This window comes from Protomyctophum parallelum (genome assembly GCF_964188405.1).
Source record: "Protomyctophum parallelum genome assembly, chromosome: 15".
NCBI lineage: Eukaryota > Metazoa > Chordata > Actinopteri > Myctophiformes > Myctophidae > Protomyctophum > Protomyctophum parallelum.
In genome coordinates, this window is record NC_139710.1 from 11,146,694 (window position 1) to 11,169,055 (window position 22,362).

A 22,362-nucleotide genomic window follows, 5' to 3' on the forward strand; every position below is an offset into this window, starting at 1 on the left:
ACTATAGTCAATAAGCTACTAATATAGACTGAAGTATTTCAAGCGGGTCATGTTTGCATGTGTGGAATTGTAACAGCGGAAATCAATAATATATCAGTATTCCGATATTAACCTGCGGGCCGCATTAGGTGAAGGTGGGGGCTACATGTGGCCCTCAGGCCGCCAGTTGATATTAACCTGCGGGCTGCATTAGGTGAAGGTGGAGGCCCATGTAAGGGAAAAAATATTCTCCCTGTGACGTGGCCCCCTCAGTGGTTGTGGCCCTTGTGGTAGCTTGGTTCGCTTATGCCTAGAACCGGCTGTTACTGCCCTGTGAAACTCCAAATTCCAAAGGAGAAAATAACTTGGGGACATGCCTTATGATATCTATTCTGCATAAGTGAATGCTGAAGGGAGCAAATTATACATTTCACTAAGAGCAAATATGTCTTTGCAAATACAATTACATTTATATACACACGTGTGTGTTTAAGGTATGCTATATATAGCAGAGGGTTTGGGATAAGTTTGTCCCTTTTTTGCTTCTACATTATTTTTTCTTTTAAATAAATGAAAAAGGTTTTTTGGGGAAAAAGTTTGGGAAACATTCAGGCTATGGGCTTTTATTCTTGGATCAAGACTAAAAGATTTATTTGAGTGACTTTTGCTTTAAAGTCTCACTACTTTTTTAATGAATAAAATTAAAATGTAATGTTGACCAATCTGTATGGTACGTAGAGGATGTTACTGTTAATGCAATATAACTTATACACTTGGGGTGGTTGTATTTAATCTCCCTGCTTTTGATGTTTTTAGAGGATCTGACAAGAATTTTGACCTGATGGTCAAGATTAAATTTATCACAGAGCAAACAGACAGGATAAAAATGCTTTTTATTAAACAACGCGGGATGCAGCAATTCTAATCGCTGGAGCAGCAACTAACTAACACCCGTGGGACAAATTGTGAGTACTTTATATTTGAATTCCGAATGTTTATATATACGTAAAAGTTGTAAATGTAGCGAGCGCCAAAAACAGGGTGCAGTTAAGTCATGACTGTCATGATAATCATCATGGCAGTCATGTTTCAGGGCTAGCTCTGGTCCATAGCTGTAATACTTGCAAGTTGCAACTAAGTTGTAACGCATTATTAGAGCTATGGACCAGACCAGTCCAGAGCTATCTCTGAGAAATATGGTAGGGGATCCCATAAGAAAGCCTCGCCCCTCTCCAGGAACTAAGTGAACAATTATCAATTCATGCACACGGAACCATTTCTGAAAAGCACCCTTCCGTTTAAACCGGAAAAGGCTAACTCAGTACTCATGTTTTACGAATTTTAATTATTTCTTTGACTGAGAAATGGACCGGACTCACCGCAGCGGATCACGCGACAAAGTTTCGGAAAGATCCAGCAGACACGGGAGAGAGAAACACCAAAAGAAAAAAAGGAGAAGGTCATCATCATCATCATCGTCGTCGTCATCCTCCTCCAGTCGGAGCCCTAGTCCTAGGTCCTCCAAGAAAACTTCACATAAGAGTCAAGGTGGTGTATTGAATTTTGAACTGAGCTATTATACATTAACATAACGGTTTTCATCATACGTTAGGCATGGTATCAGCAGAGGAGCGGGTTAAAGAGCTCCCCTGTAGCACATGATTGTAAACAGTCGAAAAGATCCAACTGACTGCGTCTGTTGTGCAGATGTTAAAGCAAGAAGAAAGAGACGCAGAAGTTCCTCAACATCCTCGTCCAGTTCCTCCTCCTCATCTTCATCATCAAGTGATGAGAAGGCAAAGAGAAAGAAAAACAAGGGCAAGAAAAAGAAGTCAAAGAAGAAAAAGGCAAAGCTCAAGAAGCTGAGGAAAAAGGAGAAGAAAGAGAAGAAACTGAAGAAGCAGGAGAAGAGAGCAGAGGCTGCAAACACAGTAACCACCCCATCAGTAGAAAATACTCCGTCATTCTTAGAGATGTGGCAGAGTGATGAAGCCGCAGTCGAGCTTGGACCCGGTATGATTTATTTGATCACATAAACATAAAGCATAAAGCTGTCAAAGGCCTGTTTAATTGTTGCTTTCTTTCTACTATTGGGTAAGGTTTGAACTGCCAATCCATTAGTTTTGTCTTTTATGTTTTGCCTGTCTTTGTTTCATTATAGTCATGACAGATGAACAAAAAGCCAGGCTCTCCACCAAGAGGCCCATTACTAAGGAGGAGTACGAGGCCAGGCAGAGCATTATCCGCAGAGTTGTGGACCATGAAACGGGACGTACTAGGTATGTTAAGCCTAATTTATATAGTACACTAACATTGTATTTGTATACTGTGGGCTTTATAACTAAACATGGAACATGGGCATACCTGTAACCATTAATTTGAATCATTTCAGTAGTTCAGGGCTTTATTGTATCAACAATCAATTTCCAGGTTGGTGAGAGGTGAGGGAGAGATCATTGAGGAGATAGTCAGTCGAGAGAAACACAAAGACATAAACAAGGTAAGAAAACAAGATCAATTTGAACTTGAACATTTGAAAATAATAGAATTCTACCTCCCATCTAAAACGTTCTCTCTCCTCTTACAGCAAGCCACCAAGGGAGATGGAAATGCCTTCCAGAAGAAACTAGGAATAAATAGGTAGAAGAATAGGTTACTACATTTCTCCAGGACCGATACCTAAAGCCGGTGCTCGTCATGGAGCAAATAAATGTGCTTGCTGTGATGACGGATGCATTCCACTTCAATACACAATCATTGCTTTGCGATGGAAGCACAGTATACCTACTACCTTGTTCCAAAAAACTGCTTCTGTCTCCAAAAGAACAGATAACTAAACCATTGATCCAAAAACATAACTTCTCTGGATATTTTGAATAACACTTAATTGTTGAGATGCCTGTTTTTTAGCTTAAGTTGTTCAAATTAGTCACTATAAATGCATACATTTTGTATGTGCAATTACAGTATCAACACATATTTTTTTCATGTATTCTGTTAACCTAATTATTTTAATGCCAGTTCAGAAAAACATGGTTCAATACTCTTTTTTTGTTTTGTTTTGTGTAATTTTTGTATTCATAGTTTTTTATATTTTGAGCGAATGCAGTGACCACTTACTCCATCTCCTGTTTTAACGAAACGAATAAAAAGGAAGTTCCATCATTGTTTGTCATATTTTTCTTTATACACTGTACATGAAAACACAAGAAAATTACATTATCCAAAAACTAAGATACACCCTGTACAATGAAAATATCTTTCACACTTTTACCAAGGTGTTATATACAACAAACAAGCAGGGCTTTGCACTTCACAGGGGAGTAGAGCATGAGAAGTATCTCAAGCTGTTACAGATGGGTTTTGTGCAATTGGTATTTTCATTAATTTAAATGTTAATATTCCAAAGCCTTATAAGAAAATATGGCCTTTTCCTACTGTACTTCCACACACAAATCCTACTCTTTCTATAGAAGGCCAACTCAGAATAGCAGCGGTCTTGGCCTATAGGGTAACAATGCTCAATATAAGGCAGAAAGGGGGAAATGTAAGGCCCCTGGTATCTTATCAGAAGCAGAAAGATTGTCTGCCCAAAAATATCCAAACTCCAATGATTGTGCTGGGTCATCTATACATTCTCTGGAGATTAATATCCAGGTAATTCAGATCTTCGAAAGGGGACTGTACCTTATTTAGAAGGATAAATGTTTTACACATCTAAACATTCTCAAATACCTTTCAAACTTACAAAAAAGAAAGGGCAAGTCTTGCTTCAAACCCAATATCAAAATGGTGGAGCTGCTCAGTGGCCAAGTCTGGTAGTATTGGTCAGCTCACAGGTTTGTGTGTCTGTCTGTCTGTGCAGGGTGTTGCTGAAAATGAGCACTTGTGCTCAGCTACTACCCTGGGTAAATAAAAGAAAAACAAAATGTGGGAGCATTGTAACTTAAACAGCCTATATCTTACTTTATCCTATGAGGTGCTGCCAAGGTATTCAATGAAAACAGTTTGAAATCTCTGAACTCACCTTGAGCAAATATGTTGATAAGAGGTAACGTAAAACACATCAGGATTTAATATGCATATTGACTTTCTTTTAGACTTGACAGTGTCACACATACAGTAATTGTATATCTCTCACCAATGTCTGGGCACTTACTGTATACATATCCACATGTATAGTATGTATGTACACCATGGCATCTTCAGCTACACCAAGTATGTGCCTGTTTCAGTGATTGTCAGTGCATTGTGACATTTTCTTAAAATGGACATTGTTCTCTAAAGACTAACCCATCAGCACAGTATAGGGCTGCCCCCCCCCCCCCCCCGATAGTCAAATTATCAATTAATTTGTCAGTTTGTCCCGAATTATTTATTTCTTGCTAAATTAACTGGAAGATTAATTCTAACCAAGCCCATAGCCTGTGTGAAATCAACATTTGAATGTACAGTTCTCAACCTCACCAAACTGAAAAGGCTGGTCTTTTCATTACTTTGTGGCAACACAATTTTACAGATTTGCAGACTAAATCAACAAATCGATTAGTTTATAAATTCATTTGACTATTAAGAGTAAGAATTTCTTTAGTCGAGGACAGCCTTAGCATAGTAATATTGCACAATTGGTCCATTGATTGCATCCACATCTTTACATGTCAAAAAAGAAAAAATATACATGAATTGAATGAACCAAGAATTGCCTTCTCTTTCAGAAAGAATCAATCAACAGCATGGATTAAATCAAACTCTATGTACCTACTTTTTAAGGATATTGTACATACATTTTGCAGATTATTTCCACTGACGGTTCTGCAAAGAGTGATCTAAACCTAAATAGTACTACCCATGTGCACATTCAATGCCTCATTTACAGCTTAAGAATAACAAGAGGCAATTTTGAAAATATATCATAAGCACAATATATGACAAGATATCATTGATACAATTCAGGTTATTTGAAGGATCAAAGTGGTACAAATAAAATACTGTGCCAGGCAAAGAGTTTTGCTGCATATTGGCTGTTTGCGAATAAAGTTATGAGAAAATAAACTCTAAAATGAACCACAGCATAGCTAAATAACCTTAAAACATTTTGTTCACCAAATCTATATAGTCTTTAACTTATATGTACCCTTTTAAATAACTAATAATAAAAGTATATCCTGAAAGTGATGGTGGTTTTTCCCCAGAGTAAAGAAGACACTTGAAAGTTGCCTGCCCATGGGCATATACTACAATATAACATTATGTACAAAGCCATTAAGCCTAATGCATACTTCATCGTATGACCATTTCCTAGGAAAAGAAAAGTAAAAAAAAACAAAAAAAAAAACAGTTTAAAATCAGTTCTAATTATTTATATACGAGAAAGTATAAATGAGGCTTTAGACATTCACTACAGTATACTTACACAATAAAGTCTTCAGAGCAGGACAGGTATTGACGAAAGGACATTTGATTCAGTTCTCCTTTAACATACAACATATTATACATTTTTCACTTTGGCACATACAGCAAACAGTTATAAGAATTAACCTAACAGCAAGTCATTGTAATTGTGTAATGTGTTGAATGTCATAACAAACAAACCAGGAATTCAACTATCTATATTTAAAGGGTAATTTTGTTTTCTCACATTTTGATATTAGGATGGTTCTTCGGCCTGAGAGTAATCTAAGAAACATTGTAGAACTGGAATGCATTGGTTCTCTGGTGATAGCCGTACAAATCTCAAAAGTTTAAAAATCTCAAAATTGTTGATAAGTTCACCTCAAATCAACATAATTAAAAATGCCTTGTTTCAAGGAAAATAAATGATTTTTAAAAGGCTCTTACCAGAAAAGAAACCTTTCCAAGTTTACCTGCCTTTTAAGGCTTCCATCAGGCAAAACATATCAAGTATCACATAAAACAGTTCGTTAATAGACAAGATTACCTGTATTTTGTAGTTGTGTTTTGAGTTTGTAATTGTGTTTGTTTGTGTGTGTTTAAATTGACCACATAAGTAAGAGTCACAATTCTGTTTGCAATAAAACTGTCACCTCATGAAACCTAACATGTGCTGTCTTTGGCCATTTTATATTAAAACTGTACATAACAGGGATACTTGTGTATAAAACCAGCTCCCCATTCTAGGACCATGATAGAATGCAGGTTTCTATCTCTGAATCAGATAAATAAATACTAAGTATTATGCAACAAAAACAGTCTTGATATCTACCTAACCCTTATGTTGCGTGTATTACTACATAATTTATATGCTTCTTGAAATGCATGTATGGTCTCGGCAAGAAGAGGATAACCCCTATCCATAGCTATTTCTGGTGGAGTATAGCATAGTAATGGCATTGCTTTTACAAAGACTGGTTTGTAGCACCAAATATTCTCAAAGCTGTATTTTCTTTTTTTCCCCCTCCCATGTCATTATCTACATCTGGTGCAATTGCGCAGCTTTTCCATCCTCTTTCTGTGCATTTTTTCTGTCCATCTGCTTTATTTCCTTGATCCCTCCCTCAGCTCCAAATCTCCTAGTCTCCCGCTCATTCATGAAGTCTTTCATTGAACCTGAACCTAACCTCATTTGGGGTTGAAAACCCCTGGTTCCAGCTTGGTGCTGCTACTTCGGCCCCAGCAGCTTGCTGTGATGCTCATGCTGCGCTGAGCAGATCCTTGGCTGTGAGTACGCTCCAGCCGCTCCCGTTCCAGTCGCTCGCTGTCCGACTGGCTCTGTGTGCGCTCTGGCCTGTTGACGGTGCTGCCTGTGGGGGAGGTGGGAGGAGCCGGCTGGGACGAGATTGTGCGCAACAGGTGGTTACGCTTCCTCAGGAACTCGCTGTTGGCACCCAAGCCAAAGCTGCCCTTACGCAGCACCATACGAGCACTGCTGGACTTGGATGGCCGAGAGCGCTGGTTGTACTCCAGCTGGGACAAGTGGGCTGCGTAGCCCTCTGTGATGAACTAGGGAGAAGAACACGTGCTCATTCACATGATATATCAATTGTTACAGTACCAGCGTTTAACACCAGACAAGCCAAACAGTGAATTAAATCACAGTGCTTTTGCACATTTACATCATCTTGCTTGAATGCAGAGTACTTGCACATTCCTACAAAGACTGACGAATGGGATCTGAAATTGTCATGAGTTTGTTCTTGATTTGTAAGCAGTACCTGGCACTGATGTTGCATCTTCTTGGACGGTCTTCCAACAATATAGATTTGGGAGGGAGGAAGGCCAATGGAGGTGTAGACCGAGATGTCTTTGGTTGAACCATAGCCAGCAAAAATCTTCATGTGAGCCTGTCAGCAGTAATATTATATATTATATATTTTTGAAAAATCGTTAAAATGTGCTCAAATCTTTCAGAAAATTGTCATGATTTAGAAAACATTTATTTAAAATTTCGACGTCAGGCCTGAATGTGTTAATTGTCACTTTGTACACTGCAGTTAACTTTAGCCTAACGTTTAGTTCATGTGGTCATATTTAAGCATATTTAAGCTGTGGTATAAGCCACACAAATGTTTTTTTAATCTAAAACCACGTTTCATATTCTTTCCAAGATCTTTGCACATCACACACACACACCTCCAATTCCCTGTGGCTCCTACCTCGGTAAGCGTTTTGAGGAAGTTGGCCTTGTGTCTCAGAGGGTCATGGACCAGACCGTCACAGAATGAGACGATTCCATGTGGAAAGTTATGCTGAGCCAGCCAAGCCACCACCCGCTGCTTCTGCATGTCTGGACGTCCCGTCACATAGATGATCAAATAACCCAAGTCCTGCCAGTGTCTGAAGTGAGAGAAAAGAAGTGAAATGAGTTGTTGTTTATCTTTATAGGCATCTGAAATAGCTTTTACTTGACTTGAACTAGTTGATACATAAGGCAATAGAAACATAAACAACTGTTGGAGATACATTTGTTTGAATCTGTGAGGCCAATTCCCATGAAGTAAGGAGACTGCTATACCTGACAACATCCACAGCTCCAGCCCTCACTTTAGGGTCACTGCCCATGATGGACACACTGGCAGCAAAGGAGCCATCAATGCTAAATACCACAAATTCAGTTCCACGGGGAAGAACTGTCAAGTAGCTGTCTGCAAAAGTGTGGTCTCCCCTGAGACACAGCAGAAAGGTAGAGAGAGTGAAACGTACAATTTTTTTAACAAACACACAGACACAGTGTTCAACCAAAAATAAAAATTCTGAAAAATGGAGTTAGCTGGTTTCTGCCAGACAGCGACAACATACACTTACAGTATGTTTCCTTTACCTCTTTAATTGCGCAAGCAGAGCGCGCAAGTAAGGTGGTTTAGCCGGCGCTTTGATGCATATGCCGTGGTACATATACTGATTTCGAGAGTGACGTAATGAAGATATGTATCAATGCCGGGGTATAACTGGCTCTGGAAAGCCATTGATTCCGCTCCCTATAATTGAAGTGCCATTTTCACATATAGCAATGGACATAGTGGGGCCGCTGCCCAAGTCAGTGCGAGAGCATAGAACTATATACTGGTGATTGTCGATTATGTGGGGTTTAACTGGCTTTCGATTGGTGACGTAATAATAATGATAGGTTTTAGTGTCGGGTGGATTAAAGGTAATGTCTTTATGTATACATGTATGTAATCTGAAACCTACCTTCATTACATCACCGAAAGCGACAGTAATTGCGCTTTCTGCTTGCGCACTAGTAGGCCATATGGCCTACTAGTGTTTATGGCCTTCTAGTGTGCAACACGCAAGTAGGCACTCGACAGAGTGCAGTTCTAGTTTTAGTTTGGAATTAATGCATTGGGTACTATTCTTTCCATTTTCCAGATGTGGTTTATACTAAATGATATACTGTACATGCTTTGATCACATAAGAGGAGTTAGATGCTAAACTCACCTGACCACCATTTTGATTGGGTAGACTCCAATGCCCAGGCGCTTGCTCTCTGGGATGATAAAGGAGACACGACCACTACTGTTGGTCACCTCTGTATCAAAGTACAGCCATTCTCCTGATGGAGGCTGGGTCATGATGTGAAGATCAACCTGCACAGGATTAGAAGACAAACTAAATATGAACACATACAGTAACCCCTTTCTTTTAAACCTGGCCCACAAGGGGGCAGTATAGAGTGCAGTATTCTCAGTCTACTCTTGAATCTTTCTTCCCAATTGATTGATTGAAATATTTATTAACAGTTTGCAGAACTACAGTACATTTCAAGCAGACTCAATACATAGACTTAACTGTGAGTGGACGACCCAATTAAGCATTACACTTGTTTACAAGAGGGTCCACCTTGTTCAATTCATCAAAACATTTAGAGACGTACAAATAGACACTTCTATATAGTCATAGAACAGAGCAGGAATTCATCATAAAGGAGGTAAAAAGGGAACAAATACAGTGAGGGGTGGGCGGTGGTGGTGGGATTCAGATTTTACGGGGGCCAGTTTCGAATTGCAGCCAACATGTTAGCTTACCCCAGATTTATTAAAAAACACAAATTATTTACCTGACTTTGGAAAGTTGAGGCCCGGATCCCCTTTTGTCCTAAATATCATATATATATATATATATATATATATATATATATATATATATATATATATATATATATATATATATATATATAATTTTCACATATTGTGAATAAGCCACGCTGTTATGACATGATGTCATACAACCAGTTTTGCAGCCTATTAGTTGCTCAGATAAAATCATTTATGCACACATTAAAGAAGGCTGGTGAAATAGCTACTGTCATACTACTTCATCGAAACTACTTTACTTTTCCCAAAGTAGGCAAAAAATCTATGGTCCAATTTGTCCCTTCTAAGCTGCATACGATTTTGGTTCACTGCATACCGTGTCTCAGCAATCAAGCCTTTGTGTTACATAAAGTGCTGCTAATCAAAGAGGTAGGAGAGCACACCAAGAGTAGGGAGGTGCTGAGGTGTTGTCTTCTTCATAGCTCTCACCTCCTCCCAAAAGTAAATTGCAGGGTGAAGAAGACAACCTGAAGAAGACACCCTGAAGAAGACAACCTGTTTGTCGAAACGTTGGTAAAATAAAACGTTTTTTTGGCACGACTACGAGTTTGTGCGACCTCTCCTTTCCAACATGCCACATGCTTTACTTATTCCAACCTGGCTTGATGTTTTGTGGATTATTAGATCACATAGCTCCCATACAGTACATACAGTAGCACAGAGGGCTTCACAGTGAGACAATTACAGTAATTACAATTTATAACGGAGCAAGTAAATACACCATTGGGTATACTGTATATACATCACTCAAGAGGGTCCATTCTAGTTTAGCTTGGCAGGTACGGTTATATAATACACCCAAGTCATCTCAGGAAGACTATCAACATCAAGAATCATAACAAAAAAGGTACACGATCAGACGCAGATGTCTCATAAATAATTTACACTGATCGCCGAATTGCATGTGCACCAGCAGCTTCACTTACGGTATGCAGGTATAGCTATCTGCAGGTATGTACCAGGCGTGTAGTGTTGGCTTCACACGGCACCACACTGGTCCACACATGCACCGGCATGCACATGCGTGCCCGCGAGACAATGAGACAGCCAAGTCAGCATTCATATTACCAACTATAAACACTTGTGGAATGATTATCATGAATAAAATAAGCAAGTCTGTTCAGGCATATCTTCCTCTTTCTGTAGACCCTCATAAGGTTAACACATTAAGGATAAACAACTCATTATTATTCTTTACCTGCAGTGTACACAGTCAGAGCATACTTATTTACACGCCCCTCGACAGTGGGTGCAGGGCCAATAAAGCAATCATGGAAGGAGGTAGGGCACACACACACCATTATTAATCCATATGCATAATGGATAAAAGTGATGAAACATGTGTGCATCTGTATGCTGATTGCTGACCTGATGAAGATCGATTAATATTTTCAATAAAGTTATCCTTTACCAAAAGAATGGTGTGGCCCGCACACCATACCTCCTTCCATTACCTGTACACACTGACACACGAAGCCATACAACCAGTTGTTGTTGGCATGTGAGTCAACCACAAGTTGTGGACAAGTTGTGGTAATTATTATAAGATGGTTTACCTTCTCCCCTGTTAAAGTGACCATGTCCAGGGGTCCGTACATGAAGCGACCCGTCACAAGCTGCTGGTTTTCTTCAATGAACACAGCATCATTAACACGATGGTTGGCCGTCACATTCTGGATCAAAGGTGTACAAATATTTAGTATATGTTGTCACTGTTGGGTGGAAACCTTGCATGTCCAAAACCATTACCTTTGAGGAAATGGAAAAAATAATCTGTGTTCCAGTGGATCTAACGTAGTTATTAATACATTTATTAAATATTTATAAAAACCCACAGACAGACTTAACCACTTTCAAACCCTATTTTGGAAATTTCATTATAGGCCTCGCCGTTGGCATGTTGCTATGTGATGCGTTGTCGTCTTTTTTTTTCTTCTTTTTTTTTGTAATCAAAGTTTTTAATGATTTTCAATAAAGCATACAAAATTCACATGACTTACACAAAAGAAAAAGACAAGAAAAAACAAAGAAAAAACAAAACATGTTGTCGTCTTAAAGAGCAGTAATCTTTGCTACTTTTGTGCAACATTGTCATATAACAAAGTATAAAATATGACATTCAAAATATAAAAAGAGTAAGACAAAACAAGGTTTCTGCCTGAAAGCAACAACACTTAATTGCGCATTTGCACACAATCACACAACAATCACCATACATCACAAGTATAAAACTTCAGGTCATTATTGCAGTGCTGCAGTAATTTACACTTTTGTAGATCTTTCCCTTACTAACCCTGATCTTCACGTGGGTCCTCTTCCGAAGCCACTTCTCTCTGGGTTTGGACGGAGTGAATTCTGAGACCTCTTTGCCATCCAGCTCAAGAATGCTGGAGTTCTCATGTCTCATTACCTGATGGAGATATTGAGATTAAACCATACACCACTAACTTGCATGTGTGGCCACCAACAAGTCACAAATAAGCAAGTGTTTTTATTTTGTTTTTTTTATATTTTTTGACCCACGATTTTGTAACCCATTTTTCACCCCTGTGTCAATCATCCTGTGATGTGATCCTGGGCTCTACACACCCTCCGCCAACCTAGGGAGAGCAACGGACTTAACTCATGCTTCCTTCATGCTTGAGTGTCCAAGTTGCTCCTTTACACCTGACAGGGGGGAGTTTCCCTGGTTGGACGTAGCGCGTGGAAGGAACACGTTATTCCAACCAGTTCCTTTCCCCTCCATCAGGCGTCCCGGCTGGCCAGGGGGAGGCAGTTTAGAGACCAGGATTACTGCATGTTTTTTGTGAGGGTACCTACCCTAGGGGACACGGGGAGAACATGCAAACTCCACACAGAAAGGCCCTTTCGCCAACCCCGCCTTCGGGTATGGGCACTGATGACGCGGAGGAGGAAACACGACGCCAGCACCCACAGCGCCCCGAGCGGGAATCGAACCCAGGACCTTCTAGCTGTGAGGCGACAGCACTACCAACTGTGCCACCGTGCCCCCATTCAAATAAGCAGTGTTAATTTAATGCAGTAGACGCACCTGTCTCAGCAGGAAAGACACAACATCGGTGGACTCCCAATAAGATGCGTGGAACAGGTGAGGGAGTGCCACGGTTGGGAAAGCTGTCAGAGCATCAGGGCAGTAGAGGGCAAAGTCCATTCGCTTGGTGCCCCACCAACGTGCTGCAACTGCAAGCGGATTAGAGGGCACACAAGTGAGAAGGAAGCAGGGAGAGCTGCTGTGAGGAGTGTGAAGTGAGGGACGGATGCAACACACCCTTGATTCTCAACCACCTAAAGTCAAGGTTGTTTTCCACCTTAAACCACAATCAGCACAGATCCCATAGTTCTGCAGCTAGAGAAAAGGCAAGTCATTAGTCGATCGTTATTTGCCAACATAAGCAAGCATGAGAGGAAGGAAAAATATGCTTGTTATTGTTAGAGAACCACTATTTATTTATGTTAATGTTAGCATTATTATTTTTGTTAGTATGCTCTTAAAATAAGATGGAATGCAGATTTGAAAGGAAATGCCTGTCAGGGGAAAAAACTATAAGATCTGGGCCTACAGTATATAGTTAGAAGACACCTTCACCTACATTATCAGAGGAAGAGGATACATCTTGAACTCTACATTATAAATCAACATAATGTAAAGTACCCATTGCAAAAGAAGTGAAAGAGATAACTATAAGCGGAGACACATTTTGGAGAAAATAATCCATACAAGACATAGATTTTGATATAATATGAACAGTACAAGAGTGGAAAGAGAAAACTGAAGCCTCAGGCCAAGTTAGTCAAGTTCCCTCCCTTAGAAGAGTACCTTGGTCCACATCAGCCTGGGAGTCCAATGACACTAGGTCAGATATAGCACAGTCCAGACCAGTTGACAGGCACCTCTCAAACTGGTGAGAAGGTCTAAGACCTTCACTAATAGCCTCCGCTTCAGGCTCCAGCTCTGCCAATGGATCGTCTCCAAGATCTAGCTCTGGAGATTCAGGGGCCTCGACAGCCTGTGCTTTTCTACGGGACTTAGGAGGGCTTCTCAGGAAGAATTTGCTTTGGGATGACAGTGCAAGTTGGGATGACAGGGCAAGCTGTGATAAAAGGCTGCTCATTTTGGACTGGTTAATTTGGGATGATTGCGCTATGGGAAAGAACACAAAAGATACAAACCATATGATTCATGGTGTTAAAAACAGTTACAGTATGTCAGTGAAAAACAGTTAAAAGAAAAAATGCTATTATACAGTATTTCTGGTTTCAACCAATAAAACATAAACAGCTGCTACTAGTGTTCAGAGATGAACTTCAGAACTGTAAAGGATGGGGTAGAGTATGCTGGTAGAGTGTATATAAATATGATATTGATATTTTAAAACACTGTGGTAAGAGATGTAAAAGAGCAACGAAAGCAGTGACTTTGGAAAGACAGTCTCACATAAAACAACAGAGAACTGGTCTTTTGGGCGGACATTTGTGATAGGGAGTGGACGATGCAGGAATGGCTCAATCAAGCAGGTTTACATGCATTATAAACATTAGAGAAATGCAGGACTCGTTCATTGCATTTACATTGAGACAGTGGGTAAGAGTTACAACAGACATTGAGTGAAAAGTGAATCTAAGCTCAAGTCTTCTTTATTACAATGTCTTGACACTTGTGATTAAATACTGTGTAAGTATAACCACCTGCATTCGAACCTGGGTCTCCGTCAAAGGAAACCAAAGAACTTCCACTCCACACTTGGTCAAAGGGGACCTTTCCCCCTAAGCCACCGCCCACCAGTTGCATAAAATCGTCACGTATTTGCTTCAAATGGAAAGCCCATTGATCTCTAAATGTTTGCTCTTAGATACTTAAGTATTCCCTTATGCAAAGGTCCATAGTAGCCATTCTCCTCAGAAAATCGTAATTACCAATACCAGTCTCGTAAAAGATCATTTGTGGAACATAATGACTGAATTTTGTCAACTCCTGTTAATGTTTGGCTGTGTCCTTCTTGCTGTCACAGTAATATTCATAATGTTCAATATCACAGCATGATGTTTAGCATTGATTTTGTCAGTTACTTCCTTTTTTTCCCTTGTGCGTAGTCATTATGTCTGTGTTAAATTATTATTATTATTAAGCTTGCGCTTCCCGGTTATTAGAAGAGACTACATTATAGTCTCCCGTTAAGTTTGGCTTTCTTTTTCTTTAATATCTTTGTATGGGGGTCCACACGTAATTCCGACGGAGCATTAGTCCGACATGCGTCCGACATGCGCTGCTCCCGTGCTTGGCGGTTATGGTTAGGTTAGGGTTTGAGGTAGGTTGTCGTTGTATGTTGTCCATTTTGAAGAAGGTAGCTAACACTGACAACAGTGGTGTCAAGTAACATTAACGTTATTAACATTTATCTAATGCTCCTAAATTACTGCAGTTTAGGAAATATTTAGCTTAAGGTATATTAAGGTATTTAACTTACGGTAATTTATGCAACCGGCATAGTTACTCTGCAACATTCACCCACCTTTGAACCCCCACTTGGAACCTGATCCCAGACGAGCCCTCAATGTGACAACCTGTGGCCCACGTGGGAAACCAATATCTATGTTCAGCGGAAGGGGAAGGCTTCTGGGCTTCACGCAGGGATACTCTCTCTGCTAAAGAAGACTGAAGTGAGTGTCTCACTATGAATCAGGTGGTAACTATTGGTAGGCGAAACCCCAGAGTAAGTTGAGCGTAGTTGAGAGTGTAAGTTGTGTAGAGTTTAGTTAGTTTAGTTTAGTAAAGTCAGACAGTTTGGGGTTGAGTGAGAGCGAAAAGTGCAATAGAAGAGAGGGGTAAAATAAATAAAGAGGCCAGATTGGGCAGCAAACGAGAAATTGAGTGAATGAGATTGCACAGTAAAATCCTCAGTGTTATCCTCAGTGTACAAATGTAACCAAATGGACACTAGTCAAAGTACAAATTACACTCAGGATTTTACAGTGTAGGATCAGCGTTTGTAAGAGTGAAGGCAAGAGAGAAAGATTTGGTGGTAACAACACTTACTGTTGGCTATGTTGGTGGCAGTGTAACTGTCTGCCATTCCTGAGACCTGGCTGGCAATGCTGGCCTCACTGGCCCTCCGTAGGCCCCGGGAGAGGGGGCCCGTTATGGGAGAGGAGGGGTACGAACTGTCCATGAAGACACCACCATGAGACTGAACAACATCTGCTATTGAGCCGAAACAAGGAGATCCCATTAGACAAAGACACAGGTAAGGGGAGCAGACAATGATGAGGGGAAAGGGTTGAGATGCAACAGCAGATGCCATGGTTTCAGAGTGCACGTGAAACCAAAAGGTTATACTGTACCACCTGTTGGCCAAAGCCAGCTACGTGTAGTGAATGAATGAAATACACGACTGACTGTTAATCGTTACTCTTCTTTTTCGCCTTTTCCTCTTGTGAACGGGGAAAAGCACCACATTTAAGTGAATGTAACAGCTGTTCACTTTAGTTGACATGAGGAAAAACTGCTGGAGACTTTACATAATCACAATACCTTTGACCATCATCACAAGATCAGAAGCAGTTATATAAGGAGCTGATTGGGGTGAATCGGCAACATTTTCTACATGACAAACCTTCACACTTTTCTGACATTATGGAGATGATGTAGACATACTGAAATAATTGATTAAAAATCAACGAAATGGATCACCACAACAACTAATGGTTCTTACGTTTTCATCACATTTCCATGTTGGGTCGTTACCTTTGACTAATGAGAAGTATTTGCACAGAACAGAACCAGCTGTGCTCACAGCTGTGGGACTGAATGCTGTGAACAAGCCTTCGAAAAAATAGGACACCCTCAGATCGATCCTCGCTGGAGGAGGTACAGTACATTCTCAGTTTGCCATAACAACAGCAATGGAAATGCTCAGAGTTGGACACATGATACATGGACATTTTCTACTGGATGGTTCCCGGCTCAACTCAACTCAGCTCACTTTGGAACCAGATGCTTAATTTCCCACTGTAAATACTAGCACCCCTTCAATATAGCAGAGCACTTAAGAACAATGGTGAATTGTCTAGAAACAATCTCTATTTAAGCTCTACAGTCCAACAAAAACAGTTTGATAATATTTTAGGTGACAAATAGGCAGTAGTGTCATGCTCGTAGAACGCAGTAACACGCTGTGGTACCAGTAATATTTTGACGTGCGTGCAGGGACAGAACGGAACGGTTCACGTAGAAAGTGTCCCCCTAGATTCAAGAGAAGACGCACGAACCTCGCCCAGTGGTCTAGGTTTACTGGCGCCCCCCCCAGCTTGCTTTGGAGCCCCAAATAAGGTGACACCAAATAAAGTACCAGGTACCATCCACAACTTTTCCACCGAAAAAGGCGATGAGTTGAGTTGAGTTGAGTTACCATGCATTGGAAAAGCCCCAATAGACATACAGATATGACAAGTGGTTTCGGATGGACACAACATAGAACACACACATATACACACGCACACACACAGTCAATGATACAGAGAATAGATGCAAGTGAAAGGGAGAGGCTACACACACTCCAGAGTGGCGGGTGTGGCTCTGAGGAAACTCTCCTGCCAGTTTAGCACAGGTACAGGAATGCAGGTCTCGCTGATGGTCTCCTGACAGCGAAGAGACAGAGGAGGCCCACTATCGAGTAGAAGCTGAGCGTTGCTCTGGACCGTCTCCACTAGAGAGGCAGGCGGAGGGGTTGGAGGTCAAGGGGTTTAGGGGTCAGGTGTGCAGATATGGGGACAGGAAGCCAAGAGGCAGGAAAAGAAGAAGACAGAAACATATGTAGTAATCACAAAGAAAACTGAATGTGAGACAAGAGAGCCGAGTTGAAATTCAGAGGGTTATTTTAAGTCTGAAAGTGCACAAATAGAATGGGTTATGGGAAGAGTCAATTTTGGCACATATGTGTGTTCATTTAATTTCTGCTGGATATTGCATTATTGCACATTTAAGTGTAAAATGAACACTCCTGTGAAGCACTACTAGAGTTTAATATTTAGGATGTTTTAAGTCACCAAACTGCTAGCTCTTATTCATAATAATTACGGCATGAAGTGATTAATGTACCTGAATTTACATTTAAAACGTTATCAATATTTAAAACTTAATTAGTTACACTTAGTGGACCTGTGGGCATACAACGACAGCTCATTTGATTAAACTACCACAATCTAATAAATCAAAACCAAGGCTTGCAGTCATTAGACTCTTTCTTTCATGATTCTACAGTTTGTTACCCTCCATGCGTCACCTCCTGATGCTCCACATCGAGTCCCTAATTCAGCATATGTACAGTATGTCAACTATGGAAAACAATAACCCAAAAGGAATTATATCGACACATTATCTGTATATGTTTACTATAGGGGTGTAACTATGATACAGTAACTGCATCGATCATATCGTATCGTTTGACTTTGTATTGTATGATTGCATCAAATCGTTTTGTCGTTCATGCCACGGTGCGGGATGGTCAAATACAATGTCCATGTATTTGCCAGAGATTCACTGTGTTTACTTATTTATATCAATAATAATACATTTTTCCCTTAAAAAAACCTGCACTATCCACACGTTTCATATAGATTTAATTTCTTTGCTAAATTGTTACTGCATCAATTTTAAATCATTGAATCGTATCGCCATGAATGAACCAATATCGTCCATGTATCGTATCAACCACCATGCGTATTGCGTGTCGCATCGCTGTTAACCCATTCTGACCTGAGATCAGATTCTAAAAATGTCTATTACATCCTGACAGTTTCATTATTAACCCATTCTGACCTGAGATCAGATTCTAAAAGTGTCTTTGATTTTTCAAAAATAGCAGACCTATCGCGCCACTCGGTGGCGCGATAGGTCTGCTTGTAGATCTGCTATTTTTAAATAGCTAAAGCATAACATGATGCTGACACCAAAATGGGTGCCCGGTCAGAATGGGTTAAAATGTATCGTTACACCCCTATTGTTTACTGTTAAAACATGAAAAAGCATAAAATGATGAGGCTGAGGCTAAGGGTTACTTCACTATCATGAGCAGTTCTAACAGTAACTATGGAGTATCGACACATGTAGATGAATAAATTGCTTCAGAAAATGACTTTATGCAGAGCCAGTAGAAAAGATTGTGAGGGAAAGACCAACAAACAGCAATGGCAACAGGTTTTGCCTAATGCATGCATCCATGGGGAACAGGATAGCCAAGCAGAATCTAGAGAGTTTCTAGTTGTGGCAGGCTAAAGTTACCGATGATAAAAGAAAAACAACTGTTTTAATGCATGTACTGTATAAGGCATTTATGACTGTACACACAAATCCACATTGTGTGTGTGTGTCTGTCTGTGTGTGTGTGTGTGTGTGTGTGTGTGTGTGTGTGTGTGTGTGTGTGTGTAACCTTCTGCTTTGTCATTCCTAATGCTTGAATGTATTGGTTTGAGTGGGGCCTGTATCCAATACGTTATTATTCAGTAGAAAGGACTCACCCAGTAGAGCCGAGTTGCCGTCTCCCAGGGGGAAACGCTGGTAGCGGGGCACATTGAAAGGCGGTAGGAGGTGAAACTTCTTCTCCAAGAGGGGCTCCAGACGAGAGGCTGAGGGGTCAGCAGGGTGGAACAGGTTATACACCTGTTGGCAGGCCGGTCGCAGCTGGGCCACTAGGGGGAGACACAGAGCCAAAAGCCAAGGAGTGGACAGAAAATAAAAGGTTGAGATGATCACTGAGGTTATAACCAAGTTATAAACAAAATATCTAACAAAGAATTTGTAGTCGACTTACCATCTAACACTGGAATGACAGTTTTCCGCAAGGCCAGTACCAAGCCCAGGGGAGAGCCGAACAAGAAGAAGTCGGACACCTCAAAGTCAAACTTCCCCAGGGGGCCTCCTTCCAGCATGGTGCTACTGCTGGACCTGCGTGACGTTGAGTCGTTCCGCAGAACACTAGAGTGCAAGCTGAAAGGACAGCCAGGACATCAAATTCACATCTGCTTGTGTATACCTTCCTAAATTATCTCTCCCTCAAACTAAATAAACTGAATCGGTGTACTGTATGTGAACACCGGTTTAGACCTGCCGCTCAACACTCACCTGGTCAGGAAGGCCTGGTGCTGTTTTATGGTGTCAAGTTCATAGGTGGAGGAGTCGCTTCTCTTGCGGGGTAGTTGCCGCCTGCCGTCGTCGCCTACACTGGAGCGCGGGATGTCAATGTTACTGCGGCTGAGGTGGCGGCTGCCCTCAAGGTTTGGAGAGGACGATCCGTGGCCACTATTGATGATGATGCCAGGAGAGAGAAGGTCCTGGTCCTTCAGGGGTGTAGAAAGGAACATTTAAGATGTTATCGTTGTGGTTTTTGTACTTTTGTGTTAATAAATAAATAGTAATAGTGAGACTGGTTTTGTACCAGTGAATAAGAAGTTGACGTGGGTTTTGGGTGTTCAGGACACAGCATGGTTTGTCTCTTACCTGCACACTCACAATGCTGCCCCTACGGCTACTGTTTTGGCTCTCACTCACAGTCTGGTTGCTGCTGCACAGTGCGTCAAACCCTAGGATTCCTCCCACACAGTCGCCAATGAGGCACACCTACAGAGGTAAAGACTTTCTAAATGGCCAAACACTAGTACAGTAAAACATTCAAACCAATGAATATCCTAAAAGCACTCTCTAGGACAGGGGTTCTCAACATTTTTGGCTGGGGACCCCTGGAAATGATTTGGCCATGTCTTGTGACCCCTGCCCTCCCCCCACCCCCAATACAAACAGACCTTAACCTTAATATTAACCCACGGGTTGAGAACCCCTGCTCTAGGAATAACTATCACTATTACTACTACTAATAACAGAGGCGGTTTGATACGGTATGTTACGTGAGATTTGGGCCTCTAGTCTAGTTTGAGAGTGGTAAACTGGCAGCTACAGTACTTTTGCAGTGTTTTGTCCCAGTTTCTGATGTGGTTGGCCCTGTAATATTCTGCTAAGATTAAGAATGACAGCCATATCTAACCTCAAAAACACATTGTGGTCCTCTTCCCCCTTTATTTTTAGAACTGTGTAGACCTATAGGGTACACAGACAGATAATTAAATGGAAGTAAAAGTCAGTGTTCTTGTGGTTGGTTGATCATTTTCTCTTTAGGCCCAGTGGGCTTGTTTTTTTTTTTTTTTAAGATATTTTTTTTGCGGCTTACGCCTTTTATTGATTTTTTAAGGGACAGATAGTAGGCTGACAGGAAACGGGAGAGAGATGGGGGGATGACATGCGGTAAAGGCCGTGTCGGGTCCGGGAGTCGAACCCGCGGCACACCGCGACTGGATCACCAGTCCGGTGCCCAGACCGTTACGCTACGGCCTGGGCCCCAGTGGGCTTGTTTATGCCGACATTTTGTACTGACTGGTTTTCAGACAAAAATGTGAAACACCTGCAAATCAATGCCGTACACTCGCACGTCAGATTGTGGTTAGATAATATACACACCCTTTTAGTCACTTTATTTACACGTTATTTACGAGTAAGAATAAGGTAGGGAAGAGCCTGCATGATTGTGACATTTGTCACATTTCACACTTTCCTTTTTTCAGGCAAAGGGCTATCATAAACCACTTAAAGCTTTTCAATTGATGAAACAGGTCAGGAGTTATTAACCCATTTAGGCCTGACACTGAAATAAATATTTTCACGATTTTTCAATAGCTAAATTAGTAAATTATAACAATGTTTAAAACACCAAAAGGGGTTCCCGCCCAAAATGGGTTAAACCGAAAGTGGACGCTGTTCCAGTGTTACAATTGTTGCGCATATGGGATTAATTGTAACGGCATGCGTCATTAATGTATTCGCTAAAAAACACCATTAAACATATGGTTTTCATCTTAAATCAATTATATTTCATTGAAACAACTGGTTTTTTTTGCCTTCACTTTTATCCCACGATTTCCCCCCCCCCCCCCCCCCCTCCTGTGTGAACATCGACTGAGCGGCTTGTCATTAGCCAGATTGAGCACAGCAGGTGAGATTGAGATTCTGGAGTCTATCAGGCCAGCGCACTGTGCGATTCAAGTCACAGGCAGTGGCACAGGCAGACACACTCCACATGCACATTGGAGATTTGAACAGTCAGAATGTTCAAATGTGTTTATGTCCCCCACAGACCTAGTGGAATAATACAATATTTTTGTATATTTTTGTAAATATTGTATTTTTATATACAATATTTTGGGGCGATTAGTCGACTATTCGAGGTCAGCCCTAACACACACACACACACACACACACAGGATGGACGAACAGGGGGCGAAAACATAACACGAGACACCAGTCTAAAGCAGGTTATAAGAGTGTGGATACATCACAGGGCAGTACCTCACCTGGCCAGAAAAGGCTGCTCCATTCAGCGACTTTATGAAGTCAGCATACACCTGGTTGGCTCGGACGATGACTGTAGCCACAGCCTCCTGGTACTGTGGAGCGGAGGTGGCCAGAAGAGGTAGCGCTGCTAGAGGGATGTGGTCCTGACTGTTGGATAGACAGCCCACATCATAGCTGTATGGGCTGAGGCTGTAGCGCATGAAGAGAATAACACATTTCCACTTAATTATAACAATTACTATAATAATGATAACATAATAAATTGTATAAAAACTTTGCTACAGATTGTAGCTCAACATGAATTACAACACTAGATTAAACTTCATACAATAATAAAAGTGAGATACATTATGTGAATAAATAATGTACCATACCAATAGTGGACTCGCCCCAAATAATAGTTTTCAGCCAAT

The 22,362-nt window shown here is 40.9% G+C and overlaps 2 protein-coding genes across 9 annotated transcripts in view; one reads left to right on the forward strand and one right to left on the reverse strand.

The window, feature by feature from the left end:
• The first annotated feature begins 1,278 nt into the window (after positions 1 to 1,278).
• Positions 1,279 to 3,111, forward strand: arl6ip4 (ADP-ribosylation factor-like 6 interacting protein 4). The gene is made up of 5 exons (XM_083783839.1): positions 1,279 to 1,527; positions 1,687 to 1,992; positions 2,141 to 2,258; positions 2,410 to 2,479; positions 2,567 to 3,111. Exons 1-5 carry the CDS (start codon positions 1,344 to 1,346, stop codon positions 2,621 to 2,623), a joined length of 735 nt encoding a protein of 244 aa, XP_083639965.1. The 5' UTR covers positions 1,279 to 1,343; the 3' UTR covers positions 2,624 to 3,111.
• Positions 3,112 to 3,161: 50 nt separating this feature from the next.
• The window catches only part of LOC310872777 (membrane-associated phosphatidylinositol transfer protein 2-like), a 55,252-nt gene continuing 36,051 nt past the window's right edge, over positions 3,162 to 22,362 (reverse strand). For 4 of the 8 annotated variants that reach the window (XM_083784884.1, XM_083784886.1, XM_083784885.1 and 1 more), the window contains 16 exons: positions 21,949 to 22,138; positions 20,048 to 20,167; positions 19,673 to 19,887; positions 19,362 to 19,537; positions 19,069 to 19,239; positions 17,106 to 17,258; positions 15,590 to 15,754; positions 13,373 to 13,696; positions 12,587 to 12,735; positions 11,828 to 11,944; positions 11,091 to 11,207; positions 8,879 to 9,027; positions 7,952 to 8,101; positions 7,593 to 7,773; positions 7,152 to 7,280; positions 3,162 to 6,939 (listed from right to left, as the gene is read on the reverse strand). In XM_083784884.1, coding sequence (XP_083641010.1) covers positions 6,559 to 6,939; positions 7,152 to 7,280; positions 7,593 to 7,773; positions 7,952 to 8,101; positions 8,879 to 9,027; positions 11,091 to 11,207; positions 11,828 to 11,944; positions 12,587 to 12,735; positions 13,373 to 13,696; positions 15,590 to 15,754; positions 17,106 to 17,258; positions 19,069 to 19,239; positions 19,362 to 19,537; positions 19,673 to 19,887; positions 20,048 to 20,167; positions 21,949 to 22,138 — 2,887 coding nt within the window. In that variant the 3' untranslated portion in view covers positions 3,162 to 6,558. The remainder of the gene's footprint in view (positions 6,940 to 7,151; positions 7,281 to 7,592; positions 7,774 to 7,951; positions 8,102 to 8,878; positions 9,028 to 11,090; positions 11,208 to 11,827; positions 11,945 to 12,586; positions 12,736 to 13,372; positions 13,697 to 15,589; positions 15,755 to 17,105; positions 17,259 to 19,068; positions 19,240 to 19,361; positions 19,538 to 19,672; positions 19,888 to 20,047; positions 20,168 to 21,948; positions 22,139 to 22,362) is intronic. The other 4 variants (XM_083784887.1, XM_083784888.1, XM_083784889.1 and 1 more) reach the window with 4 other exon arrangements.

What these genes read in the sequence shown, in the direction of transcription:
- arl6ip4 (XM_083783839.1), top strand. Translation starts at nt 1,344, where the DNA reads ATGGACCGGACTCACCGCAGCGGATCACGCGACAAAGTTTCGGAAAGA. An exon ending in CGCAGTCGAGCTTGGACCCG is followed by an intron (nt 1,993 to 2,140) that starts GTATGATTTATT and finishes GTTTCATTATAG; the next exon opens with TCATGACAGATGAACAAAAA. An exon ending in CATGAAACGGGACGTACTAG is followed by an intron (nt 2,259 to 2,409) that starts GTATGTTAAGCC and finishes ATCAATTTCCAG; the next exon opens with GTTGGTGAGAGGTGAGGGAG.